A 26,824-nucleotide genomic window follows, 5' to 3' on the forward strand; every position below is an offset into this window, starting at 1 on the left:
ATCTACTGTTTCCGTTGCTATCTTTCTTTGCAATGACTCCTCTTCCAAAAATCAAGCTTACTTACTTCGACATTGAAGGTGTGGCCGAGGCTGTACGTCTCGCCCTGGTGCTGTCGAATACTCCTTTCGAAGACGATCGTGTCGGGTTCGGCGACTGGGGCGAGATGAAGCCCAAGACGCCCTACGGATGCTTGCCCATCATGAGTGTCGACGACGGTCCTCTCCGGACGCAGTCCATGGCAATGCTGCGATGGGTTGGATCTTCCTGTTCGGAGACTCTTTACCCTCGCGACAAGATCTTTGACATCGAAGAGGCGATCGGTCTCATGGAAGATCTCAACAAGAGCTGGTATCCTGCCTTTGCGATTGGCATGCGCCCCCAAAACTACGGACGCCCCGAAGGTTTCGGTCAGACCGAAGAAGGAAAGAAGATTATCAAGGAAATGCGCGAAACTTGGTTCCAGAACGAGCTTCCCCGCTTTTTGACCTACATCGAGAACAAACTCGAAGGAAACCAGTGGCTGGCGGGCGGTGAAACCCCGACGATTGCGGATTGCGTGGCGGTGCCTATTCTTCGCAATTTTTCTCGTGGTCATGTGGATCATGTCCCAGCCACTGCCTTGGATAGCCATCCCAAGGTTGTGGACTACATCAAGCGCTTCTGTGCTCAACCCCAGCTCAAAGGTCGCTACAACAACGGCATCCATTAAACGCGAGAACGAACGCTATCCATCAAACACACATTCCATGATTAAACAAAAAAAACTCACTCACGAAATATCAGCGTGCAATTAAATCATATTAGGGACTCCTTTACCTTCCATATTGCCCATGTGTAAAAGGCGATCACTCCGAGTAGCGCATTCCGCCGCGGACTTCAGCTGGAGGAACAGGTAAATCATCGTTGTCGCGTTCACCCCGCAAATGCATATCAATACTCCTTTGTTTGTCTGTAGATGTGTGCAAAGCAGGATGTGTGAGACAAATGCGAGAAGATGAAACACCTATATCATGAGATAAATACGACTCACCTTTTTCGCTTTCCGCAGTATGTGCCGCCTGCTGTTGCGGCAGCTTCTGGCCATGCTTGGGTCTCATTGTATCACGCTGCTCCTGAAATTGTACATCCTTGGGCGAACGGTCCACTACGGGCCCTTGGTTGCGTTTAATGTCGTTGATTCCTGCCTTGGTGGGGTGAGCGGGGCGATCCACAGCGCCGCTGCAGTCACCATGACCAAATTTCTGAGCATTTGTCAACTTGGTCATGTTCAAAGTACTTGTTCTCACCTGGTTAAGGATTGTCCGGGGGATTGTGAATGTGTGCAAAAAGTGGCATTTCTTCTGGTTTCATTCAAATGCTTCCAAGAGCGTCTTACGAATGAAATTTCAAAAAGGATGCCTCTCTGCGTACTTCGAAGAAGAAATCGGATATACCGCTATCGAAAGTTTTCCTGTATCGTCGAATGCCTTTTTGAGTTACAAATTAGGAACGCAAAACATTTATATAAATGCTCGTATAAGTGATCATATAAACCTAGATAAACGGAACCATTCTGTTGCATGTAAAATGTAAGATAAGGGCCAACCATTTCAGCTTTTGGCTGGTTCTCTTCACAGCGTTACACTTTGACAGTTGCATCAATATAGGATCCTCTTGTTTGCTCTCTCCACTCACTGTCAAAGCAGCATCAAAAACCACTTTATCTTGAAAGCATTCTCTTGCCATTTCTTCAAGCTTTGTTTAAAGTATAGATACAGACAAGTTGTTTTCCAATGACTTATCTAGCAGAGAAGCAATTGCGATGTTGTTGTCCTTCAGCTTTGATTGCTTGTCTTCCATCATGCTCTTGCTTGCTTCTTCAAGAGACGCAATAATCATCTTGGCATTTGCCAGTGAATCCTTTTCGGCTTTCAGTTTACAATCAAGAGTAACAAGATAGGCGGTTAGGAAAAGCAATATTGTACGTGAATAAGCAAGATATGTTCAACTTGGTAACAAATAAGAAGGAAGAAGGAAACAGTTGGTTGGATTGTGCATCATCACTTTAAAACATAGTCAGATGTAGGAGAAGTTTACAAGGAAGTAGACCGACTGTTTTTCTACGCGGAGAAAACAGAGAGGGTCAAGAAATCGAGACACGTCGAGAACGATTCATTTTAGATGTATCACTGAGTATCCTTTGCGGTTACCTTTAGGGTTCACATTGCAAGACAAAAAAGTTCACGAGAATGGATGTTTGCGGGACTAGTAAACGTGCTGAAGACGTCAAACTAGTGGAAGGTACCTCGCCTGTATAGATACGGGCTATAGATACGTAGTACATTGTTCTGTGAAAGTTTAGTTTGCCTTAACACTTTCTTACGGATTCTCATCATCAAATTCTTCTTTTTGATCCAAGTTGGTCGTATCCAGATTTCTGATTGACATAATACTACAAACTGATTTGCGAAAGCTTCGTTTGGCGCTAGAGTTTTCAAATGCGTCCAAGATCTCTTGATTGTTCAGATGCCGACGGGTTGCCATTTGCCTTGTCAAAGTTGGCCTTATACAAACATCAGTGACATGCTCACTGTCGTGCAACGTTTACTTAGCGCATACAAAATTTTGGCTGCATGGAGTTGCGCTAGAAACAATGCAATCAACATGGGCATAAAAAATATCTTCCAGAACCAGCCCCATTTCCTGTGAAGTTTGGCTTCTGGCCCTGCTAATCCGCTGATGGACAAGAAGAAGTATACGACAGCCCCCAAGGTGATGGCAAGTTTGAAGAAGAATGTTTGGACTGCTGCTACTAAAAACAGGGTTCCTTGCCATTTTTAAAAGACATTCAGTCGAAAGAACAGCAGGGCAATAAAAGAGAGCTGCTCAGTTGTTGCATAGAAGCTCAGTATGAGTGCAAATCGAATGTAGGAAAACTGTTTTGTGGCAGAAAATGTCGCCGTGACAAGCTGTGAAAATAGAAGGGTCATCAAGTGGTGAATCAAGAGCGGCCAGCCGAAACTCTCGCGATAGAGTATTTCCCAAATATAAAGGATCGAGATGACCTGTATTGACATTAGCATCCAATGGCTTTTTTCGAGCGTTGTGGAATCCTCCGACCGCCAGAGAATATCAGAACCCCCGTACATGGCCGCAATCAACGAAAAGGAGGTCACAAAAATCTCCATCACGTAAGTGACAACGTTTCGCTACTTCTCTTCTGGAAGCCCGCGAAACGCGTCACCGGCTAACCCGAGCCTTTTGTAGTTGTTGAAGACAAAGCGGACGGTGTGAGATCCGGCAATAACGGCCAAGAAGTAGTTGAGGGTCCACCATGGGTAGATGTACGGATCAAATGAGCCAAAGAAAACCATATTAAATCAGCTCTGGAATACAAAAGCAAGATTGATGTAGAGTTTAGGAACCACCAACAAAAGGTACACTACCAAAACCACAATTCAATGCAAGAAATGGCAAGCGCGACGGAACAACAACTTTGAGCTAGTGCAGATTGTGAAATGAATGGCTACAGCAGTAGCTTCCTAAACCGCTGAAATATCCACTACTTTTCAGTATGTGTAAAGCTTTTTTTTGGTATCCTTCCTTTTAAAAACTTTTGGCAGAATTGACAGTGAGTGATTACATTTTAACGCCAGGAATCAATAGCTATTTAAACCAACAATCTGACCCAGCCGCAAAGGAGCATTATGTATATCGACTGAGATTGATCTTACTGGGATTACACTATTTTCGATTCATAGCTTTGCTGGCTTTGGTGTGACACTTTTCATAGTTAAAGGACATAGCCGATTCTCTGGTGTGGATGGATCCCTTGGAAGATTTGATATACAGTTACAAATAAATTGACAGCGAATAAACTGTGTTCGAAAAGCTTCCTTGTTCTCTTTAAATTTAGACTAGAATTTCTAAAAGAATCACTCCCAAGGAGAGAAAACATAAGGGTCCATTTATCAAAATTCTATTCTTTCAATATTGTTACTTTGGTAAATGAAGCGAGGAAATTCCTCAGCATTGAATAACATAGGTTGGTGTTGCGTTAAAGAATATTTATAGTCAAGAAGAACACGAACACATAACAATTTAAAAGTATAAAAATCAAATAGAACCAGTGAACAGAAACAAACATAAGCATGGAAGGTCCCGTTAACTAACGCACCGGTTTCCGTAAGTATTGTGTACCGGTAGTGGATTTCATGTCTTTACAAGATACCCCGAACAATCAGAAAGATAGGATAAGTGTCTCTTGCATTCCAAATAGTATCACGCAGAAACTATTCAAAAGTAATGCAAAACGTTTTCGAGAAAGACATTATTGGGCCAAAAATGGAAAAGCTGCCGACTTTTCGGCGGGATCGCATCACAGAAATAGTTTTTGGACAGTTCACTGTCAACAAAGGTCCCGTTCGCAGTCAACGAGTTTACTCAGTCGCTGACAGAGAGCCATTACAAGCAATGACGCCAGGGAAATTGAACCCTACTACATTCTAGTGTTACTTCTTGGAAATCAACAAGCTTACAAAGGGTTCCAGGTTGTAAAAGAGATGATCTATGAATGAGTGTATTCAAAGATTCGATCTAGAATACCAACGGAAGAGAAAACCTTGATTTCCTTCAGCAGATTTACCTTTGTAGAATCGGAAAGAAGTTGACAGTGGATAAAATTCAAAAGCACACCTCCCGAATGTCCATAATCAGCTGGAAATCGGCCGGCCCAAACGTGAACTCACAGCCGACGAACAATGGTTCGAAAGAGAGTATTCGAACACACTTCTAACAAAGACGGTATACACTCTTACACTCCTCTTCGATCCTCTTTGTTTCAGAATACACACACGTACACTGACAATTTTTCCGTTCCCAGCGAAGAAAAGGAGCATGGGATACAATCCTAACGACGAGAGGGATATGGATTACTCGTCGTTTAACGAGGTCGTTGAGGACATCGGTGAAGGTGGCTTGATGGATACAGACTTGCAAAGTGGTGGCGGAGGTCCGCTGTTTTTGGCCAACAGCACCCACGATACCACCGATGCAGTCGACTTCGACGATCCTCAAATAGCAGCCCTCCCTCGTGTTTTACTTATGGGTCCCAGACGAGGTGGGAAAACCAGTATCCAGGCAAGTCACGGTGGTCCACCAACTTCAATATTACCGTCCCCTTCCCACTGTCATTGATCTTCTAACACCTTGCTTTCCTCGCGGGCTTTTTCGCGACCACAGAGAGTTGTTTTTCAAAAGATGTCTCCACACGAAACGCTATTTCGCTTGGAAGCGACACAACAGACCGAGCGTGCTTTGGTGGATCATACATCGCTTTGTCGCTTCACTATTCTCGACTTCCCGGGAGACGACTACGGAGGCGAAACGATGGTCTTTGATGGGCCTACTACACTCCTGTTTGTCGTTGACGCTCAAGATGAACCCTACGACCACGTTCTGCAGTCGTTTTCCAATGTGGTTACCCGTGCACTTAGTGTCAATCCACAAATCTCCATCGAAGTCTTTATTCACAAAGTCGATGGTGAGCTGTTTTTGAGCGATGAATCCAAGTACGATTGTCGAAGGGATGTTATGTCGCAGGTTTCGGAAGAGCTCGCTGATGCGGGGGTCGGCATGGACGCCGTGCAGATTCGCTACCACTTAACATCCATTTACGATCATTCTGTTTACGAAGCTTTCAGCAGGGTCGTCCAAAGACTGATTCCACAATTGCCTACCCTTGAGAATCTATTAAACGTGTTGGTTTCCACCTGCTCAATGGAAAAAGCCTATCTATTTGACGTCGTGAGTAAGCTCTATATTTCAACAGATTCTGGGCCCGTCGATACGCAATCTGTCGAGCTCTGTTCAGACATGATAGACGTTGTGCTGGACGTCAGTGGCATTTATGGACTGGGCCCTTCCCACGCCTCCATCCAGCGGGCATCTCAATCGGAAGCGGCTCCGCATACAGCCAGCCTCAGCACCAACAACGATGGTGAAGGGGCGGGTGGCGCCCTGATTAGTCAATCCGCCGCCGACGATTTGGAAGACGAAATGGTGGACCCAGATTCCGCATATGACAGGGAGTCGGCGAGTGTCATTCGTCTCAGCAACGGAATGGTACGATTATTAGTTCGCATGGATGAGGTAAAACGCAAATCCTCGATAGAAAATTCACTCATTTGTTCTGAATATCTGCAGGTACTCTACTTGAAAGAAGTTGACACCATGCTTGCTCTAGTTTGTATCACGCGGTCTGAAAACTTTCGGAAAAAGTCTCTCATCAATTACAACATTGGTTGTTTGAAGAAAGCTCTGTTGGCGCTTGCCGAGCCTTTGCACGCTAATGCAAGTTCGATGTTGAGACCCGAACGTCCCACAGCCGAGTAACGCACGAGGAGGATAGGAGTCTCACATACTCTTGTCGACTGCGTCAAACGACATCGAAAGATCCACACCGGTAGTCCGCTGACGTGAGCCAAGCATGGATTCATGCAATGACCGTGTAATACGCTATTTTGGATCATAATCAACGCAAAGAAATCTAATAATCTAACCCTCCTCATCCGTAGAATCGTCACTAGAATCGATGTCAGCCTCGATAGGGACTTGCTCGACATCAGCGTCAATAATTTCTTCTTCATCGTCTGTCACGTCCTGTTCGTAGCATGTGCCACCACCACCATCAATGAGCTCGCCTTTGGCGTTGTCGTCCTTAGAGTAAATACCGACACTCTGCATGGTATGACTACCTTTGCGCTTCTTGGTCTTTTTCGCAGCACGGTCAACCATTTTGAAAGTACCCAAAACTTGTTCTTTGGATCCTAAGGCTACAACAAGAGATGATTTGGGTACCAGCCCCAAGTCACGAAACGTCTTCTTCATAATAGCTTCGTCTGTTGATTTGATTGTCAACTTTTTCGCCACGCAGGTAATTTGAAAATCCTCGTCATCCTCTACTGCTACCGGAAGCTTTCGAAAAAGGGTTTTCAGTTGATCGTCAGCGCGAAGGCTAATCTCATGGATTTTTTTCTTCCCATCCATCCGGATATGTAAGACACACACATCGGGATCACTTTCCTCTTCGTCGGATTCCTCGATTTCTTCATCCACTTTGCGGGCCGCAAGATCAAGTTGCACCTGCACACGGTCTTGCTCGTCCTTCCGTTTGCGAGCTGCTGCGGCCACTTCGTATCGCTTTTGGTCCACCCATTTATCGATGGAATCACGAGCAACTACCAAAGGGGCCACGTTTACAACTTTCTTGCCTTTTCCCAACACCATCTCGCTGCCTTCAGTGTTTCTGACAAACCCGACGCTTTTCAAAATCGTCACACAGGCCGGGTACTCTGCCACTTTGGAGGCCACGACTGCATTGGCCAGATTGATCCTTCGAAATTTGGAGTTGTATGGATCTTGTATAGCGTTGGAAAGCAAGGACCGCAAGATCGTCGCTGATTTATCGGCGTCAAGAACATTTCCTGTTTGAGTGACAAGATCACCCAAGGAGGCAGAGATTCGGTCGTTCAATCGTTCCCGAGCCGAAAACGATAAGCAGGCAGCCCCAGCCATTTTTACCAGTTTTTCCGACAATTCCTCGAATTTTTTGTTGTCGGCTTCAGTCAAAGGCGGATCAAATTTGTTGCCAGGTAATAGCAAGCCCATCATAAAATTCTTCATGGCAGATTCCGACTCAGGCATTCCCTGGAACATATTCAGTATTTTTCCATCTTTGAGGCCAAACACAGACGGCAAAGCCTTAACTTCCAATGAAGTAGATACTGGTCGTTCATTGTCTGAGTTGACCTTGACAAGTCGAAAAGCTCCACCGGACTTGATCGCCATTTCTTCCAACGCTGGACCGAGAACTTTGCACGGTCCACACCTGAGACGAAAATAGATAAAATGAGAAGAACGTTTGCCCCCATGCAATCTATCTGCAGACACAACTCACCAATCAGCGTACACATCGAGTAGTACGGGGACGGGCGATTCGAGCACAAGCCGTTGTATCTGAGCCGACGTGGCCTCGAATACAACCTCAGACTTTTTCGCAGCTTTCTGTGGCGCATTCAATCTCGGCGCCGACGGCAAAAGCGATGGAGCAGCTTCTGTAGTAAATTTTGTGGGGTCGAACTCGTTCGGTACAGACAACGTTTTGTATCCACTGGATTCCATATTTGTTGGAGCAGGTTCCGTTTTTTCCGCTGCCCTTTCCTGTTCTTGTTCCTCGTCCATTTGATCAGCTACCAGTATGGCCCGTGCATCATCCATATTTCGATCGGAGAATGCGAGAGCCCGACGGCTTAGGAATGTTTCGAAGCCTTCCGATACAAGCTGCTTAACATCATCAGAATCCGCTGGCACCTGCTCGATGATATCCAATTCTTGTTGGATCATATTTCTCGCTGCTTGCTCGTTGTAGGTTCGTAACCCAGATGTCCCATCAAACTCAGCGGTAGCCCCCATAGCCGCCCAAGATAGTGTCAGATCAACATTCATACTATCCGCGATCTTTCTCGCAACAGCTCCAGCATCTTCTTCGCTGACATTCGTTTCTAAGGGTGCCTTCGAAGCAGCGGAATTGGCATGAGCGTCGGGTATGAGACACGCCCCATCTTTACACTCTTCGACCGTATACTCATCATTTGCAGATGCTATATCTGTATAAGGCGAGGCCAAACCAAGCTTCTTCATTGCCGAGTGGACCTTTTCGTCCAAGGTGCCTTCCTCTTGATTGCCACCTCGGGATACAGAGAGTATTGCCGACAGAGTCAACCTTGGTCTAATATATTGAAGCACAGGTCGGAATAGAAATGGAGATTGATGTAGGCCAGCGTCTACTGCAGACGCTAGCCATAGTGCACAAGCCACTCCAAGCCCATGCATGGCGACTAGAATATGTTTTTTCTTTTTTTTCTTCTGGATTGATGTCGTCGTGTTTGTTGACAGAAATTTTACGGTTTCTTTCACTGTCTATACAACAAATCCCGTTCCACGCGGAAGTAATTAACAGCAAAAGTAAGATCAGAACCATTTCTCATGTAAACAGGTAAAGTATCGTGACCCGGATTTCTTTTCCTGATTCCAGTAAAGAGCGGGCGGCATGCGTGTTGCAGCTCTAGCTGCCGCCCATATACTGCATCCAACGACCGGAACCACATCTTCAGATGTTTCTCAAGTATGGGTTTGCAAAGTGCTCAGTTCATCGTCCCGATTGCGCGCTCACGCATGTTGAGAATTTCGCTTTCCCAACCTCACCATTGAGAAAGTCCCGGAACACAGAATAATTGGCTTGTATATCGGCTCTGTCAGACCGAGCACAATGAGGCGGATTTTTGTGCTGGTACGTGGAAATGAAAAGTCGTCTGAGTGAATGGGATTTAGACGACAAGGAAGCGGTTTCGAAAATGGATCGTGGTTTAAATTAACCAAAAGAACACTTTCGTATCGTACATGTAACGGACAGAGCTCTGGGACATAAACTTGGACAAGGCCCTCTGTCCCTCTGTCAAGTTGAAGCAATGTGTGGGACGAGTACAGCAATATTTGCGTGGTCTAGAAGTGACTGTCCATCGTTCTTTCGACAATTACTCTTTTATGCAATGTGTCAGTGCAGATGCAAAGCAACGGGGGGTGCCGCTGAACGAAATGGTTTCTGACGGTGACATCGAAAAGGGAAAAGTTGCTCGTTTCCCTTCCGCTATTCGGGACAACAATGAACAGTAGGCCACAGGACTGGCAGAACTTGGCTTCAAGCCTGACGATGTCACTGTATACGGCAAAGACAAAAAGGGAGGTTGACTTCGGACTTGGTGCTACTTGGCGGGCACAAAACTGGAGAGCTTGCACTTTAGTGGGGAAATTTTCATGGTGCTTGCGAAACTCTACCTGTAATGGGATCGTAAAATCGAGTAGCTCCAACAGCGCCGTGTTGTGACTGGGTTTACATAATGCTAAACGGTGTTTATGGAATTTAGGTATTAGAAGTAGATAACGAGCTCGCGTTTTCGTTTACTTCCGATGGAAAATCACACACTTTTACAGCATCAAACCCTATCGGTGTTACGTTACCGGAAAAATCTCACATGGCCTCGACTTATTGCACCTTAGCAGTTCCTTCCGAGATTCACTAGACCTTGTTGTTGTTGCTTCTCACTTCTTAGTCTACTGATGGACTAGCTCCTCGATGCTCTAGAATAGATCGAAGAATGGACTCGTACCTCGCAGGTATGTGTTTTGAGACGTCAAACATCTTGTGATTGATGGCAAGCTCTCCGAAAAACTCGGTAGGTACCTCTCGAACTTTGCACATGCCACCTTTGCTTGACAGCAACAGTAGTCGACCTGGCGGAAAAAGCTTTTCTGACTTCATGTCTCCACGCATTCTCTTCATGGTTTGTACGCACCATTGCAAGTCAAGGGCTCCAATCTCTTTTGTTCGACCATTCGTCTTCATGAGGATCATCCTTCGAAGATGAGGATCATCACACAGCAGAGCCACGCCAATGGACAAGTCGGCGACGTGTCCGAGACTAAAGCTTCGGAAGGGATCACCATCCGAAATCACGGATACAATGTTCCGGGTACCGGTAGGTGCCACGCCAAAGCACGAAACACAGGGGGGGCCGAAAACGTAAACCTGGAGATTCTCGAATGTGTCTTCCCACAATGTGCCCAGCAAAGCTGCGACACCACCACCCATGGAATGCCCTACGAGAACCAGAGAGAAACCGGGATTTTCCTTAAGGTGGCTGCGAATGAGATCCTCTGCATCTTTCTTGAGCAAACGAGAAGCTTGCAGCATTCCTTGATGAGCACGCATCTTTATATGTGCGCTTCCGCCGTTCCACCAATAATCCGATAATGTTTTGATGCGCGATCGAGACGTCGACCTTGGTAATTCATACTCATCTGGCGAACAGCAAAGGTCAGTTAAAAGGTCGTGTGCTGACAGAGTCCCTCGTATACACAACACTAACTTGCGTCTGGATCGATCCCTCACGATGAAATAAGCGGGACGATGCGCCTTGGATTCCTTTTTGTGTTCGAGCAAGTCTGCAAGAAAAATTCCTGTCCGCTTCAGCAACACCTGTAAATCCCCTAGGTGCAAGCCTCCTCCGAAGGCAAAATGCATCTTCCAACCATAAGCCACACTGGCGTAAACAGAGTAATGGGCTAAGTCAGTGATCAGCTCGTTGTCAAGAAACGCTGAATAGGTTTCTCGTCGACGATCGTTTTCTGCCACGGCGTCTTGGAGGCGACTCAATGCGTAGATCGACAGTAGCACGTCTCTACTACGGTACTTTGCAAAGACGTCAACAATCCCGTGATCGTCAACAGAGCTCAGAATTTTTCTCACCGTATGCATCGCAGCGACGCTGTCTGGTTCCAATAGACGGACAGCCAACTGGAGACGAAAGTAACAGACAAAATTGAGACACTGTCAACAAACCGATTTTTGCGGCCGTCATAATCACGACTTCGGATCACACACCTGATCAAAGATGGCATTCTTATTCGCAGTCAGTATCGTACCCAGTGTCTGAGTTCCCGCTATGAATCCCAGTACAGTCGATACCGACCGGCCAAACTGGTCCATATCAAACGCAGAGCCACCTGCACGTACGGAACTTACGTTTTGAAAAATTTCCCTGCTCCGTTTGGAACCAGCCTCTCTTAGGTCTTTCAGTGAACGCTTCAGCTGTCTAGGAATACTCAGGCGGGTATCGGCTCGTCTTTTCGCGGTAGCCACGGTTGAGCCCCCGAGGAGGCCTACGAACACGAGGCCATGGCACGCATACCAGCGAAAAAATCTGGGAATCACTTTGATGCGTATTCGCAAATTGGGAAATGCTTGCTTCATTTTCACATAATCAATGCAATGCCAGTGACAGCCGGAGTGTTCATGGCAACTTGCTGTACTAACAGTTAAGAAGGCCAACGCAATGAGGTTTTTGGTCTCAGCAATCAAATTGCTTTTATGCAAAGTAAATGTTGACAGTCAGATATTTTCTACAAATAGAAAATCGTTCGAATACCGCAAGATGCGCAAAGCCAACAAAGTGGGAAAGCCGAATTGGGTAAGGCGGGAAAAGTCGCGTTTCACATCAACCGTGTACAACCTGATACAACAGCCATGAACTATAGTACCCAACTTGTCAACATCCATTTCTCGGCTTCTCGATGCAACACCTTGATTTAGCGGCGCAGTAAGGAAAATTCCATATTCTATACACCTGCTTGACTACGAGCTACAAAACCTTGGACCATTTCCGGATCCAGCCCGACCACAGCGCTTGAAACTTTAGATGCCTCCAGCAATGCCTTGGCCTCACTAATCGGTGACAGACGCACTGGTCCATGAAAATCCGTCCTTGCTCGGCCCCCGAGAGATTCGTACCACGATTTGCCGATTTCGCGAATCCCTGACTCGAGGGTCTCATACGCCAACTTAATTTTGGAGTACATAACCGACGCCTCTTTCATCTCCTCGTCAGTCAGATCCTTACCCACGAAGCGATCCGGGTGCCATGCCATTGACATTTTGCGGTAGACCCGCTTGATTTCGCTCTTGTCGACGACATCAACTTCTAATTGCAAAACACTCCTAGCTTCAGTTTTAGTCATGACGTTTTCGTTCTTCGTGTTTTCGTTTTTCCCTTCCAAAACGACTTCGTAAACGTGCTTATGAAACGAATCCATGGATTCAACAGCATATTGCAACTCATTGCGTGCGACGGACTGGAATAACCGTGATCCCATCCCGGCCACGTGAGAAAGTTCCCGACAATACAGGCTGACTGCCGCTTGGAGGGTCGGGTCGGCCGCACCTTCGGACGCGTGTGCGTCCGCCTGTGTACGGGCCAAACAAAGTTGGGCGACGGGAACCCAATCAGCAACGATTGGAGAAGCACGGGCTGTGATAATGTACTCCGTGGTGACGAGGTCGTCGTCTGAATCAAACTCTTTCTGGAGTGTCTTCGCAGCCGCGAGCTGCAGTTCTTCGTATTTCTTGTCCAGACGAAGCAAGGAAGCACTCACATCGTAAGGAGGATTAGACGGCTGTTTTACTTTTCCATTCTTTTTCTTAGTGCCGCCCTTAGTGTTCGCGCCCATGCCCATTCCTGTGCCTCGAGGAGAAACCGCCGACGTGAGACTCGGCAAGGAATCTCGTGAAGTCCGAAAGGCAGCGCGGAGGGAAAATCCGCATCCTCTCTCGGTAGCCAAAAGACAAATGAGAAAAGTCAGCCGCATTTTTCTAGGTGTGGTTCGAGGATTTAGTGTCAATAACACATGCAATCTCCTTGTAGTAACCGTAACAGAGGGGTGACCTGCCAAAGAACTTTCGATGGTTCAAAAGCACGCAGGAGAAAGAGAAAAGGGATGGACCCCGTCCGAGTTCATAAAAAACTGAGATTTGGTCGATAGTACAATCGCCTTTTATTAGATGAAAATAAAAAAGTCGACGCATCGGAATCGGTCTAACGGTTGACGACTAGAAGTCGCGGAACGGTTGAGTGCGTTCTCTAAATCTGCACGTAATTCATTGTCGAATCTATGGGAACAATTTTTTTAGGTTACATATGAACCTAGCCTTCCGTTGGGTCGCGGTGGGACTTGAAATCGGTACCAGAATAAATCCCATGCTCCTGCGTCTGCATATGGTAAACAGCTCCCTGTACCTTCAGGCTAAATGTGTTTCCAGCACACCACCATCGACGGTGAGCTCCATAATCCGCGATCTGGTTTCCGCGAGAGCGAGGCATGTGGTCGTCGGGACAGCGATGATCTACCACAACATACGAAACACTGCCGCCGTTGTACTGTCTCTAGGCTACACCATGACGAGGCCTTTATATGTAAAGGAAAGCTCAGCGTCGCCCAACCGGCGCTTAAAAAAATCTCGTGGAAGTTTGCGAAATCAGCCGTCTCTTCCGGAACAGTTGGTCACTTGCTATGCACACAATCGACGACTATGGGCCGCCTTGATAATGGGTCTCTTTGTCATTTCGCAGTGGTCCTTCCAATCCTCTCCTTGGAATGTTGACGACGACGACGAAAGAATGTCGGGCGTTCCGGAGCTAGCAGAAGATTCCCGCCCCACGAGTGGGCGCCAGACTTGGCCCTACCACAAAGACTCCAGAGTCGAAAATATAGACAATGATGGATTGGAGCGGCGGGCACGACAAGCGGAACAATCCGCAAGAAATTTAGAAACGTACGATTGTACGGAAAGTCCCGTCATTCCCCAGTCAGTCTACCAACCACAATCGGCTCTGCCCTTGCCTGTGGTTTTGTTAGGGAGTCGGAATGCAACAGAAGACGAGTATCACGGGAGCTTGCTAGACGGCATTTCTCGTTCTCGTTATTTGTACGTGTCTACAATTGCTTTGTACGATCTTGGAGAACGAACATGGCAATCGGACACTTGGCAAGTACCTTCAGCAAAAGTAGTACTTCCAACTGTATATATCGTGGACTGGGCTGCCTTGGAGCGCGATTGTCACGCGCTGGAGCATATGATGGCGGAAACGCAAGTTCCATCGAATGCGTTTTTTGTTTATTTCGACTACTCCAGTAGTGCTCGGACCAAGGTTTGCCCTTGCATTGAGGATCATTTTACCAAGGAACGGATACGACTTGCCAAGCGAAGCCTGGTACAAGAACGATACTGGAATCAGTCGAACGACTGGGTGGAAATCGGCGAGGTTCCTAGCAATATTGGCAACACAATTACAGGAGGACCTGTTTTACACGCGCCTCACGCATTACGGGAGCCCTTTGTTGACCTTGTAAAACGTCAAGTCGGCACAACGCCATCCGCGAAGAAATTGGTTAATCGGAATCGCAAGACAGATGTTTCTTTTTTCTGGAGAAAAGGCGACAACTCTCACTACAGTTTCTTGCGACGCCTCGTAGGTTATGTGGTAATGGATATGGGTAAGAAATACAGGTGGTTGGTAAAAATCCTAGGCGATGAAGACGCGATCGAATTCAATCTGGCTCAGCCCGAATACGCTGATCAACTGTTGAATAGCAAAATTGTGGTCGTCGCACAGCGCGACGAGTGGGAAGATCACTATCGCTTATTTGAATCAATGGCAAGTGGCGCTCTTGTCTTTACGGACGTTATGGTGGCGGCACCACGGAATTTGCGAAACCGCACGAACGTTGTTATCTACGACGGTCCTGAGTCACTGCAAAAATTGCTGCGCTACTACTTGAGTTCCAAGCAAGCCAAAACAAGGCTTACAATCGCGCGTCGTGGATACGAATATGTCATGGGCAAGCACCGTTCATGGCATCGCCTAGAAGCGCTCCTTTTCGGAACGCAACTAACCCAGCCCAATCAGCCTGACATGGATGCGCCTCTCCGAAAAAGGGGAAAATCGAGAAAACAGTATAGTGATAGAGCCACTACTTGATCGAAGCGAAATTTAGTTACTATGAAACCAGGTAAGACTACAAATTATTAGAATTAAATGTCCCCTTTTCCAAGGTCTCGACAGTAAGCTAGTGTTATGTGAGCGTATTCCATTTCGTACAGTTGGGATAGTAATTAGCTCGGCGTGCGGATACACCCATTTGCCATTCCGTGAAGTTTTGCAAAGATGAGCGCTCCGTCGTCTCGTAGTCCCGAGTGCTGATAATCGTTGGTAATCCAAACCTTGCAAGCTTCCAGAGGTCCACCGTGTGCCGTCACCTTCATGCAACTATCAAAATCGACATAGAGATCATCGTAGTAGACTGCTGCAGCAGCTGTAGATCGACCGTCGCTGAGGACCTCTCGCATTTGATCTTCCTCAACTAATTTTCCCCAATCCTCTTTCGCCGCCAAATCATTTGCCATGGCATTTAGACCCACTCCCTTCAGTTCTGCGTAGTCTTCTGCCATCCAAGGAAATACCATTTCGGAAAAGAAAAGCGTCGGCTGGTCGGTTGAAAGTATGGTGCTAGTCTGTACGAAATCGAAATCAGGTTGACTCTTCACCTTGTCCTCGTAAGCACGGTGAGCCGTCCAATGTGTTGGCGAGTTATTCTTACCATTGGCATATATGCTCTCGTGCAGCCAAAAGTAGATTGGTGCATCATCGAAGTTCTGTTCAGAGTCAATCTCTTTAAGAAACGTCCGACGAAATTTTAGCGCACTTTCATCTGTACCTTCAACGAATGCCGAGTTAATGAGAGCATGTAGACGAGCAAAGCTGGTAGGCGATCCCCCCAGTGCCAACCCAAGCTGTAGAAACCTGCGCGCAGTTAGCTTGCCGCCGGATGGCAAAGAAACCGGTTCAACCAGTAGCCTCGAGACAATTTTCTTGACCTGAACAATATCACTGGGGTACATATCATAGTACAGCAAGCTGCGCTCTTTCGCACGCTCCCACAACGATGCGTACACATCGTAGGTCTGCGTCAGTATCGGCGCTATTCCTCCAGTGAAAAGGCACAGTTGCGGAGGGTGCGCAACCTGAGATAAGTAGGTCATTAAACAAAACCCGCCAAACGATTGTCCCAGCGAGCAACCCCACGGTCGAGCTATGTTATCGGTTTCTATCGGAGTCAAGAGCGCATCTCGAATTTCCTCCGCATCTTGAACGATATTGTCGGCTCGAAAATGAGACAAGTAAGAGGTGGCCTCCAAAACTGCTTGCTTTACCAAAGCAGCATCTTCTCCTTCCAGCTCGTTGAGAGTGAGATTAACAGTTTCTTTTGAATCGAGCAAAAAAAGATTTGGGAATTTTATTTCAAGAGTCTGTTTTGTGATTGGCGTGGACTGACCCGTTCCTCGTTGGTCCATGAGGACAACACGTGTGTACATTTCCAAGGCCTTTGCCGCCCAGCTGCTGTCCTTCTCGAGACCAAGACTTGCAACAGGTACTGGCGCTCCAAAACCAGGACCTCCTTGTAAGTAGAGGATCATGTCGGTTGCCGTTTCCATGTTAGCAAACGCTACGTAATCACCCGCGCGTTGCTGGGGGGATCGGGATGCGAGACCAGCAAACCACTTTCTATCCTTTTCCGACCGTACCTTTTCAACAATAGTGAAATAGACGTCCAAACGGGAAGGCGGTTCTACTCGACTGAGAGGTAGCGAAATTTTGTGTTCAGTGATCACAATGGGAAAATCTGTACCACACGCGTGTAGGGTCGGCGGCGCGATGATGCGATGATTGCGTTCCTGTTGTCTCATGGCGAGTTGCAACCGGCGTTGGGCTTCGGAAAATCCACCAGTTTTTCCCGAATTCGGAAGCCCGGAAGCGTCCGTAACAGAGAGAGACTTCTTTTCTTTTGACTCGGCGTTGTGCAGCCACCCCGTCCGTAGCTTTTTCGGCTCTTCGTCGGGTTTTGGCCTTTCAGGACCAGGCTCCCAAAAGTCAGAGGTGGGATCCGGCGTACTGTGCGTCCAACCCGTCTTGGGTTCTTTGCTCGTTTTCTTCTTGCTGTCACCACGAGACTTAGGATCTTCCCCGTTGATTTTTTCGGAGTTGGCGTAGAGTGAAAGATTGCGAGAGAAAGAGCGGCTGAAGATTGTTGTAGGAAACGAAGGTGGAGAGGAGGGCCGAATGAAGAAGCCTTGAACGCGCAGAACGAGGTACATGCATACCAGAGAAGCCAGAAAGAGTTGCGGTTCGGCCATTGCGTGCTAGATCCGAACGAAGGCTGTTTCTGGGGCGACAACAAATTGAAAATTACATATCACATTGACAGAAGAGGTGGTCAGACAAAGAGGGATTCTTGTGGCGTCATCGTGAAGAACGAGTTCGAAAAGATGCCGCTCACGCGACGGTCCGGGTGTCTCAACGGTCTGTTGGGCCATCCGTTTTCAGAAAGGGTATGCTCCGAACCCGACTCACCTGATTTTTGAACTCTTTTACTGTTACCTAATTACCTATTCACCGGTCTACAAATGTCAAGCAACTCATCACAACGCAATTCAAGATAGTCTTTGATGCGCGGGCCTTGTTGGTATTTTACGTGTGCAAGGTGGCGCTCATCAACCATAAAGCTAGAGAAACTCATTTTGTTGTCTGCGAGTTTTCGTGGTATCTGAGGTTCCCTTGATCACATCCGATAAAGCTTTCTTGACAGTGATTTCTGCAAGCGACTTACATTACTCTCTCTAGCGTCTTGGTATTGAGACATTCACTTTACATAATCCGTTGACAACCTTCACTTCAGCACCGCCGGTGTGACATTGGTGTAAAAAGTGTCTCAGCGACAGATATTTTTCACTTCGAAGGAGAATGAAGACTGGTGTAAGATTGATGATACCTCCGCTGCCAGATTTCTCTGCCAGGGTTGGCAAAGATTATTCCACGGGTTGACTATCAATTGGAGTTCGTTGATCATAAACTTCAAAGAGGTGAGCGACTACCAGTAGTAACTTTGAACTTGCGATTGCTATCCATTGCGGTCATTCCCTGACCATTCAGCTCTAACGGCGCCCCTGATTTCCAACAAAGATCTCCTTCGTTGGTTTAATCCATGAAAATATCTTCCGGGTCCAGTGCTTTGAGGGCCGGCTACTTTCTAGCCCTGTGGACTCTGGTGCGAGCCAAAACTCTACTAAACGCTGCATTTGTCCCTGCTGCTTCGCCATCGGCAGCTTCTCGCTGTCAAACGCAGCAAGACTTTCTGCACCGGTCACCCGGTGAATTTTCGATATCTCTACAAGCCAAGAAAAAGAACGCACCGCCAACGAGTAGTGCCAAGAAAATTCAAGTGAAGCTGCTTAAGTATGTCGCTGGAACAGGCCAGGCCGGGGAAATCATAATGGTGACGCCACCCTTTTTCAACAATAAGCTACGACCGACCAAATCGGCTGTTATGATCACGGATGAAGAAGTTGCAAAGGAGCAAATGGAATCAAACGAACAGCAGCGTCAGCTATTGGAACAAGCGAACAGAGTGAAGCAAACGCTTGAAGCTCTTACGGTACAAATTTCTCGTAAGGCTGGACCAGACGGTCAATTGTTTGGAGGTGTTGGACCTAAGCTAATTATGGATGAGCTTGCATCCAAATTAGGCGGCGAAGAGTTTTTGGGCTCAAAAGGGGTAAAAATTGCCTCCATTACCGACCCCAATGGGAAAAAAATGCGTGGCGACATCAAAAACACTGGTGAATTTGAAGCTACAGTAACTTTGGCAAAAGACGTATCAGCCAAGTTAACTGTAACAGTAAAGGCCGAAAGCTGATCTTATATTAGCTTGGAACGCGAATACATACTTGTCTTTTATGAACTACCCACTTTTTGCTTTACTGACTGCGTTCAATGTTAATCACTTACTGTATGTGTAACGAATCATCTAAGAATCAAAGGCGCCTCCCACAAAGAGAGCTAGTACACTGTTGGCTTCAGTGGCTTGAGCTCAGGCTCCGCACCCCGTTCAACGACAGTCATATAGTCTGTCTCTCGGAGATAGTCTTCAAACGACTCTGCCTCGTGGCCACAAACCTTCTCCACATCGTGCGTAACAAAAGAAAGTGAGTCCTCTGTACCCGTCGCCTTTATTTTCTCTAGGCAAACTAGGTCCTGAACCATCCATTCAGGATCTCCACTCATGCAAATTTCAGTTTTGAATTCTCGAAGCGGTTGGTCGACATACATGACTGGCTTATTCAAATGTTTGGAGATAAGATCGGCTACCTGTTGGTCCGTTATAGCTTGAGGTCCTGTAAGAGTAAGTTCCTTATTGTAATATTGGCGAGGCTCGAGCAGGACACGGACTGCTACCTCCGCGATGTCGTTCGGAGAAACGTAGTTGACGCCTCGATTCCCGGAAGCTCCAAAGAATGTTGCAAGATTTGCGGAGTTGTGCAGTTCTTTTCCCTGCATAGTGAAGGCGTTACTCATAAAGTGTGAGGCGTACAATATGGTGTACGACATGTGTGGCTTGGCGAAGTCCACAGCCACGTCCATGTCGCCGTGGCCAAAGCTTTCGATCGTGGGCGAAAGTGACTCGATCAGTAGCTCATCGCAGTCACCATGGGCCTTGACCAGAGGAATCTCCTGAAAAGGATCTCCAGCAATTCGGGCATGGTAGAAAGAGAGCTTGACAAAATGCCGGACTTGTGCCTTCTCACAGGCCTTGAGAAATACGGGAAAGTGTTTCTGCCATTCCTTTGTGTACGCAACGGTGCATAGAACTGACTTGACTCCTTTTAACGCGCTTTCGTAGGTTTCCTCTCGATCCCACGCAAAATCGGCAATCTCTGCTCCCATTTTGTTTTCCTCTTCTAAACTGGAAGCATGATGAGCTCCAAGACGGACGTCAGGATATCCGGCTCGAAGCAGGCGAAGGGCTACGCGGTGTCCAATCACACCGACGCCCCCTGTTACGAAGATTTTCCCAGACTCAGGATCTAGATTGCGAATTCCCAAGGCTTCTCCTACTTGGAGCAACCTAATAGAACTGGTTCGAAGGACATCGTCCATGTTTGCTGTCTGTTTCACGGTAACTGTTTGATGCTAGAGTTTTCTATGAATCGCTGTTTGATAAGAATTTTGTGAGAACCAAGGTCGCCTTTTTTGGGAGATGCGAACCCAGCTTCATCTTGGTTGTCATTATCGACAGAGTCTACAGCTTCTCTACGTAAAAGTGTAGCTGCAACTCCACAACTTCGTGTAACCGGTGCGGTGGCTGTTTCGCAGCATCGTGACAACCAAAGTTCGCAAAAAAAAACAGAGAACAAATGCAGACGCTTAAAATGTGATGACTGACAGTGACTGTGACTGGGAAATATAAATGGCATGAGCCTGGGCTACTGACTGACGGAGTCCAGACGATAAGAACAACGATGTCCAGACGACAAAAATTCTTGCAGCAAGCCAGTATCACCACAGTCCAGAACACATAAGGCAGGATTAGAGGAAATCGTCTGGCCGTATGGATTTGCAAGACTCGCCTTTTTTACGATATCGCCAGATCCTTCCGCACACCTCACACGTCCCGCATCAACGGTAACTAACAATAGGCAGATTGAAGACGAGAGTCTCTCGTGGCCCCCATTAGGATCACCAACAGCGAGCTTTGGGTAACGTAGTACGTGTAGGCAGAAGGAAGACGGTGGAGTATCGCGAAAACCTTACCGATATAGTGAGTACCAAGAAAGAGAGACCAAATCAACCTCGTGCTTGCAGGCTTTTCAGATCCCTACGTACTATCCCCACGTACGCTGTAGTACTACTTTCTACGAGGGACGGAAGATACTCGGGTTGCAAAAAGACTCGAGCACTCCGCTAGTAGTTTTCGTTGGGATAAAGCTTGAGGCTCCTTGACACAAGAACGAGCTTTATTATAGCAGTTCTTCAGAAACCCGTCTCGAAGCCTTTGCACTGCATATTCCTTCTCACTCGAGGTACATTTCTGAATTTGCCGTCAATCAGACAAAGATGACTTCGATACAGAACGGAGCTGCCAAGAGTAACGGTGACCTCGTTGAAGGCACAGGAACTTTTAGAGATGGTCTTACAGCACCACAAAAAGACACACGTTACAAAACCGAGGATGTGACCGATACCAAGGGTAGAGAATTTGAAGACTTTTTTCTTAAGCGCGAACTTCTCATGGGTATATTTGAAAAGGGATTTGAGAAACCGAGTCCAATCCAAGAAGAAGCAATTCCAGTAATCCTACAGAATCGTAATGTACTGGCACGAGCAAAGAACGGTACAGGGAAAACAGCAGCGTACATCATTCCGTGTCTTGAGAAAACCGACACTACTAAAGGACACATACAGGGTGAGTCTCTACAGCTTTCCTATTCAGACAGTGTACTTAAGATTTGCATCCTAACACGTGAAGCTCGGTCAATTAGTCTTAATCTTGATTCCAACACGGGAGCTTGCCTTACAGACGTCTGCCATTGTGAAGGAGATCGGAAAGCATATGGGTGTGCAATGCATGGTTACAACAGGAGGAACCACCCTGAAAGATGACATCATGCGCCTTTACAATACCATCCACATTATTGTGGCTACTCCGGGGCGAATTCTAGACCTAGCTTCGAAAAAAGTCGCCGATCTTAGTAAGGTTCGGACGATAATCATGGACGAAGCAGACAAACTCCTTTCCCCAGAGTTCCAGAGCGTCCTTGAACAGATAATTGATATGTGCGATAAGGACCACCAGATATGCCTTTTCAGCGCCACATTCCCCATGACGGTAAAGGGATTTTGCAAAAATCACGTCCCAAACCCTTACAGCATCAATCTCATGGATGAACTTACACTCCGAGGAATTACTCAGTTTTATGCATATGTTGAAGAACGCCAGAAGGTCCACTGCCTCAACACACTCTTCACAAAACTGGAAATCAACCAAAGTATTATCTTTTGCAACTCCGTCAATAGAGTTGAATTACTGGCTAAGAAGATCACTGAATTGGGTTACTCCTGCTACTACATTCACGCCAAGATGCAACAGGCAAATCGCAACCGCGTCTTTCACGAGTTCCGCAACGGAGCCACGCGGCATTTGGTTACCTCGGATTTGTTTACGCGTGGCATTGACGTTCAGTCGGTAAATGTTGTTATTAATTTTGACTTTCCCAAAACCAGCGAAACATATCTTCACCGGATTGGCCGTTCTGGACGTTTTGGGCATTTGGGGTTGGCGGTCAATCTCATAACTTACGATGACCGCAACTCCTTACGACGTGTTGAGCAAGAGCTTGGAACGGAGATTCGTTCAATTCCACCAGTGATTGATCGAAGTCTGTATGTTGGCTAGACGCATAGACATGTGGTGGAGTGATTGATTGGTTGGAAGTAGCCTACGGGATCTTCCAACCAAGAACTCTCCTTCCTCTTTTAGAAGCAATAGCGATTTAAGGCTTATTTCAATAATCTTTGTTGTTGCAAATTATCTTTCTGCGGTCGAAAATAGAGAATTCTCGATGCCGATCCTATCTGCCAGAACGAAACTTTGCTTAGCCTGGTGGCCACTGCATCGATCGTCCTCCAAGAACATGAACGTGCAAATGTGGAACCTCTTGCCCACCGTCCGGGCCGTCGTTGATAACTATCCGGGCTCCGTCTCCAAAGCCAAGCTCTTTATCTTTAGATATTTCGGCGGCAGCCACCAATAGTCTACCGAGTATTTCCGTATGCTCCTCAGTAGCCTTACCCAAACGTGTCAAGCCGCTGCGATCTTTGGGGATGACCAAAACATGAGCGGGAGCAGCTGGGTTAATATCTTTGAAAGCAAAAATCTTGTCGTCTTGCTTGACAACAGTAGCGGGAATGTCACCCGACATAAGCTTGTCAAAGATTGTAGCAGGTTCTTCATCTCTCCAACCAGCACCTAGTATGGGATGCCACCGATTCTTCTCCTCCCATGCATTCAATCCACTCATCACTTCGTCGTGTACCTTTTCAAAGACTGGATCTGTATTTTTCAGTTGATTGTACCACTTGTTTAGATTGGGAGGGAGAGGAGGTTCGATATCAAACTTGGGTAGCATATGCGCAGCAAAGATCATGGACGGAAAAACAGTGGCATCGGCTAGTGAGATTTCATTGCCGCAGAGATACATACCGTCATCAGGATCAATCAAGCTTTCAATCACATTCATCTGCTTCACATATTCAGCAATAGCGTCCTTGCGAGTGCCAAAATTACCGAAAGGTCCAGCCTTGTACATGCAATTTTGGATGGTGGTAAGGTACATGTCATGCAAACGGCTGATCAAATTAGACTTGGGATTCTCCGGCTGAAATGACGGACCATCCTTGTAGACTGACAATATATAGCGACAGATTGTATCCGACTCCGCAATGTTTAGGCCCGTTTCTGTGCAGACCATGGCCGGCATTTTCCCTTGTGGATTCACTTTCAGGTATTCCTGTGTTTTCAGGCCTCCAAGCTCCATGGGCGATACGACAGCGACTTCAGAAGATGGAATTTCCTTCTTGTACAGAATGATCCGGCAACGTGCTCCATTGTTGGACACGGGAAGATCGTAGAGGGTACGAAGTGGAGAAGATGTCATTGTCTGGGATGACAAGGCTTTCACAGTACACACAGTAGCGCTCCAGATGAGCAATCTGAGTCTCAATACTTTCATGGAAAGTAGAGCGTAGTGACAATGATGAGGCCTTACGACTAATGGAAACAGAAGAGAACGGATCCGGATGGCGGGATTTTTGATTTCACAGCAAGTTAGATCGTTTGTCGTCGTAAAAATGCAAACACGAGACCGTGACTATGAGTAAGGCCGGCCCCGCACGCAGGACATGCTTCATGCGTGCGTCACGAAAGCCGGGTTCCACTAACTTTATGTTTGTACCAGACCCCTCAGATGGACTAGACTAAATACCATTAACAGTAAGTTAGAGTCCGACGAGCTCCATTTTAGAAGTAACTTCTAGAATGTCCACATTGCCTCCACAAAGAATAATACCAACGTTAGAAAAGCCAGCCTCGGCAGTATACTTCATTTGAAATGAATTCGACATAGCCACTGCCACCCCAACGCCAGCGCTTGGTTCAATGCATATCTTGAGGCGTTCCCAAATAAGCTTTGTCGCGTATAAAATTTCTTTTTCCGAGACAGTGAATATGTCATCGACAAGATCTCGAACAATTGGCCAAGTGTTCGGACCCAAAGTTGTTTTCAAGCCATCAGCGACACTTTGCAATTTATTGTCGGGAGAATGACTAAGAAGATGCCTGGCCTCAAATGAGCGTTTTGCGTCGTCTAGAGCTGCTGGTTCTGCCAAAACGATTTTGATATCATCGCCCAGTAAAGCGCGAAGTGCAATGCAGTTCCCTGATGCTAAGCCGCCACCTCCCACAGGAATAATGATTACTTGCAAATGTTCCTGGATTTCTTTCATCTGCTCCACGAGCTCAATACTAATTGTTCCCTGTCCCGCAATGACTTTCGGATTCTCACTCGGATGAACGAAAGTGGCACCAGTTTCCGTTTGGATCCTTGCCGCAACGGCATCGCGGGCTTCATTGTTATTCTCGGTTTCAACGATGATTCCACCAAAATCTGTGACGGCACGCTTCTTCACCATAGGGGCATTCTTAGGCATGGCTATTGTCGCGGTTACTGTGCAGTTTTCGCTGGAGGCCAGCTTGGCAGCTAGTGCCAATGCTTGCGCATGGTTTCCTGACGAATGGGTGACAACCTGAAACATCGCCGGCTTCTCCGCTTGATCAGCGATTGCACTGCGAATCGCATTCAAGGCTCCCCTAAATTTAAATGAGCCGGTTCTTTGCATCGCTTCCACTTTGAAAAAGCACCTGCGACCAATCATTCTGTCAATTGAGGACGACGTCAAAACCGGGGTGCGGTGTGCCGTGTCCGATGTGTTCTTGTACGCGGCTTTGACATCCGAAAAGTTTATGCAATATTCGGAAGACATAGTGGGACTGAAAAATATAGTGGGTTGATGAAACCGATTCGCTTCATTGACATGAGTGCGGCCCTCGGTTCTTCCTGTGCACCTTTGTTTTCGAGAGGCACCCCCTTGAAGCGATTCGAAACTCTTTGGCGAAGCCAAGGAACTACGACATGAGACGCGAAACGCATCAATCGAAAAAGCCTCCGCTTTTACCGTTAGCTCACTAACCTAACTGTAATTGATGTAAATCCAGGGAATCCGATAGTGCACACACATTACAATTGATAATGTAACACCATATTGGAAAAGGCAAACCTGTCTTTGGATCCACGGGTATCCTTTGGAACAACTCGCGTCCTCACTTCCTGCAATTCTATTATTTTACTAGATTCAAATTTAGGCTGTGAACGCAGAGTAAAAGTAACCCAACGGTCTTCCTAACTAACTTGAAACAACGATAGTCCTTCCATATCCCTTGTACAAGTAGTCAAAATCTCGGGCATGCCTAACCTTCTTGAAACATTGTTGTCAATCAAAATACACCCGTTTTTTCACGCTGTGTCTTCATGGCAACGGCCATCCACTCCAATTGGGTCAGCATACCAGGTAATTGAGCCAGCATTCGATGAGAAGGATCAATTGGAGATCCATCTTCGTTCAGAATCGAAGCTACGGTGGGCAAACCGCACAATTTGCTAACCGGCAAGCAGCCCAATTCATGGCACATATTGCAAATTGTCATGGCAGCCCGCATGCCACCCCATGGCCCAGGACTATACGTGACGATGCCCGAAGGTTTGGCGGAGAAGTTGCTCCCTCCAAAGTGTCCCATGAGACTGGCCAAAGCCGGAGGAACGGTATGGTTGTATTCCGGGCTAACGACCACGTAGCAATCGGCGGCATCAATGAGGTCTTTCAGCGCTTGCGCTTTGGGTGGCAACTCTTTCAAAAAAAATGTCGGCACAGTTAAATCACCACGGCTAATTTCCGCAAGCGCCCCACCCTCTGCGAACACGTCCTTCGGATCCACAACACTAAAGTCGTGCGTAATGATTTCGTCACCAAGTTTCTCCTTGCGGCTTTGAAGTGTCGATTCAACCCACTTCAGCACCCGGTCCCCAAGACGAAAATCACCGCCCCATGGGGGAGTGACGCTCCGAGAACTGCCCATGAAAACGACCGTTTTGAGAATTTTTGGGCTTGACATGATGGCAGCTAGTTGCAAGTCCGTACAGAACACAGCGTCTTGCTGTGCAATTATGTCTGCGGATCTACCTATTTCATCGAAGCATTGGGCCGGACGAATGAAAGGCAAAACCAGTTTTAGGCGTCGATCCGAGGAACAGAAAAGAGCATCGATGATCTTCAAAAGGTATTTATTAATTCTCTGCACCTCAGACATTGATACACTATAAGAAGCGACATACGCGCTTTATCTGCAGTGAGAGATACTCTACCAAGGTTCACCTGAGCAAATCCA

General features: G+C 47.0%; 13 protein-coding genes across 13 annotated transcripts; 4 read left to right on the top strand and 9 right to left on the bottom strand.

The window, feature by feature from the left end:
• Nucleotides 1-32: 32 nt before the first annotated feature.
• PHATRDRAFT_37658 (predicted protein) lies at nucleotides 33-710 on the top strand (the record flags this gene model as incomplete). Its single annotated transcript, XM_002181566.1, has 1 exon — nucleotides 33-710. The coding sequence occupies one exon, from the start codon at nucleotides 33-35 to the stop codon at nucleotides 708-710; it is 678 nt and encodes a 225-aa protein (XP_002181602.1).
• Nucleotides 711-846: 136 nt separating this feature from the next.
• Nucleotides 847-1,266, bottom strand: PHATRDRAFT_37659 (predicted protein; the record flags this gene model as incomplete). Its single annotated transcript, XM_002181734.1, has 2 exons — nucleotides 847-950; nucleotides 1,032-1,266. 2 exons carry the CDS (start codon nucleotides 1,264-1,266, stop codon nucleotides 847-849), a joined length of 339 nt encoding a protein of 112 aa, XP_002181770.1.
• A 3,805-nt stretch (nucleotides 1,267-5,071) lies between these two features.
• On the top strand, nucleotides 5,072-6,319 carry PHATRDRAFT_14103 (predicted protein; the record flags this gene model as incomplete). Its single annotated transcript, XM_002181567.1, has 4 exons — nucleotides 5,072-5,123; nucleotides 5,226-5,879; nucleotides 6,051-6,103; nucleotides 6,185-6,319. Coding segments are annotated over 4 exons (894 nt in total), but the record flags the coding sequence as incomplete, so codon positions are not given.
• A 1,386-nt stretch (nucleotides 6,320-7,705) lies between these two features.
• On the bottom strand, nucleotides 7,706-8,008 carry PHATRDRAFT_14096 (predicted protein; the record flags this gene model as incomplete). Its single annotated transcript, XM_002181735.1, has 2 exons — nucleotides 7,706-7,868; nucleotides 7,938-8,008. Coding segments are annotated over 2 exons (234 nt in total), but the record flags the coding sequence as incomplete, so codon positions are not given.
• Nucleotides 8,009-10,145: 2,137 nt separating this feature from the next.
• PHATRDRAFT_47445 (predicted protein) lies at nucleotides 10,146-11,849 on the bottom strand (the record flags this gene model as incomplete). Its single annotated transcript, XM_002181736.1, has 2 exons — nucleotides 10,146-11,393; nucleotides 11,481-11,849. 2 exons carry the CDS (start codon nucleotides 11,847-11,849, stop codon nucleotides 10,146-10,148), a joined length of 1,617 nt encoding a protein of 538 aa, XP_002181772.1.
• A 57-nt stretch (nucleotides 11,850-11,906) lies between these two features.
• PHATRDRAFT_47446 (predicted protein) lies at nucleotides 11,907-13,275 on the bottom strand. Its single transcript, XM_002181737.1, has one exon. The coding sequence runs from the start codon at nucleotides 13,238-13,240 to the stop codon at nucleotides 12,215-12,217; it is 1,026 nt and encodes a 341-aa protein (XP_002181773.1). The 5' UTR covers nucleotides 13,241-13,275; the 3' UTR covers nucleotides 11,907-12,214.
• Nucleotides 13,276-13,569: 294 nt separating this feature from the next.
• PHATRDRAFT_47447 (predicted protein) lies at nucleotides 13,570-15,466 on the top strand (the record flags this gene model as incomplete). The annotated part of the gene is made up of 1 exon (XM_002181568.1): nucleotides 13,570-15,466. The coding sequence occupies one exon, from the start codon at nucleotides 13,570-13,572 to the stop codon at nucleotides 15,409-15,411; it is 1,842 nt and encodes a 613-aa protein (XP_002181604.1). The 3' UTR covers nucleotides 15,412-15,466.
• A 79-nt stretch (nucleotides 15,467-15,545) lies between these two features.
• Nucleotides 15,546-17,714, bottom strand: PHATRDRAFT_47448 (predicted protein; the record flags this gene model as incomplete). Its single annotated transcript, XM_002181738.1, has 1 exon — nucleotides 15,546-17,714. Exon 1 carries the CDS (start codon nucleotides 17,622-17,624, stop codon nucleotides 15,546-15,548), a length of 2,079 nt encoding a protein of 692 aa, XP_002181774.1. The 5' UTR covers nucleotides 17,625-17,714.
• Nucleotides 17,715-18,336: 622 nt separating this feature from the next.
• On the top strand, nucleotides 18,337-19,210 carry PHATRDRAFT_47449 (predicted protein). The gene has a single exon (XM_002181569.1). The coding sequence runs from the start codon at nucleotides 18,473-18,475 to the stop codon at nucleotides 19,181-19,183; it is 711 nt and encodes a 236-aa protein (XP_002181605.1). The 5' UTR covers nucleotides 18,337-18,472; the 3' UTR covers nucleotides 19,184-19,210.
• A 116-nt stretch (nucleotides 19,211-19,326) lies between these two features.
• On the bottom strand, nucleotides 19,327-20,424 carry PHATRDRAFT_37667 (predicted protein; the record flags this gene model as incomplete). Its single annotated transcript, XM_002181739.1, has 1 exon — nucleotides 19,327-20,424. The coding sequence occupies one exon, from the start codon at nucleotides 20,422-20,424 to the stop codon at nucleotides 19,327-19,329; it is 1,098 nt and encodes a 365-aa protein (XP_002181775.1).
• A 2,495-nt stretch (nucleotides 20,425-22,919) lies between these two features.
• PHATRDRAFT_14064 (predicted protein) lies at nucleotides 22,920-23,453 on the bottom strand (the record flags this gene model as incomplete). Its single annotated transcript, XM_002181740.1, has 1 exon — nucleotides 22,920-23,453. One exon carries the CDS (start codon nucleotides 23,451-23,453, stop codon nucleotides 22,920-22,922), a length of 534 nt encoding a protein of 177 aa, XP_002181776.1.
• An 868-nt stretch (nucleotides 23,454-24,321) lies between these two features.
• On the bottom strand, nucleotides 24,322-25,365 carry PHATRDRAFT_13987 (predicted protein; the record flags this gene model as incomplete). Its single annotated transcript, XM_002181741.1, has 1 exon — nucleotides 24,322-25,365. One exon carries the CDS (start codon nucleotides 25,363-25,365, stop codon nucleotides 24,322-24,324), a length of 1,044 nt encoding a protein of 347 aa, XP_002181777.1.
• Nucleotides 25,366-25,876: 511 nt separating this feature from the next.
• PHATRDRAFT_37671 (predicted protein) lies at nucleotides 25,877-26,746 on the bottom strand (the record flags this gene model as incomplete). Its single annotated transcript, XM_002181742.1, has 1 exon — nucleotides 25,877-26,746. The coding sequence occupies one exon, from the start codon at nucleotides 26,744-26,746 to the stop codon at nucleotides 25,877-25,879; it is 870 nt and encodes a 289-aa protein (XP_002181778.1).
• Between the last annotated feature and the right edge of the window lie 78 nt (nucleotides 26,747-26,824).

The sequence above is a fragment of the Phaeodactylum tricornutum genome, chromosome 13 (assembly GCF_000150955.2).
Source record: "Phaeodactylum tricornutum CCAP 1055/1 chromosome 13, whole genome shotgun sequence".
NCBI lineage: Eukaryota > Bacillariophyta > Bacillariophyceae > Surirellales > Neidiaceae > Phaeodactylum > Phaeodactylum tricornutum.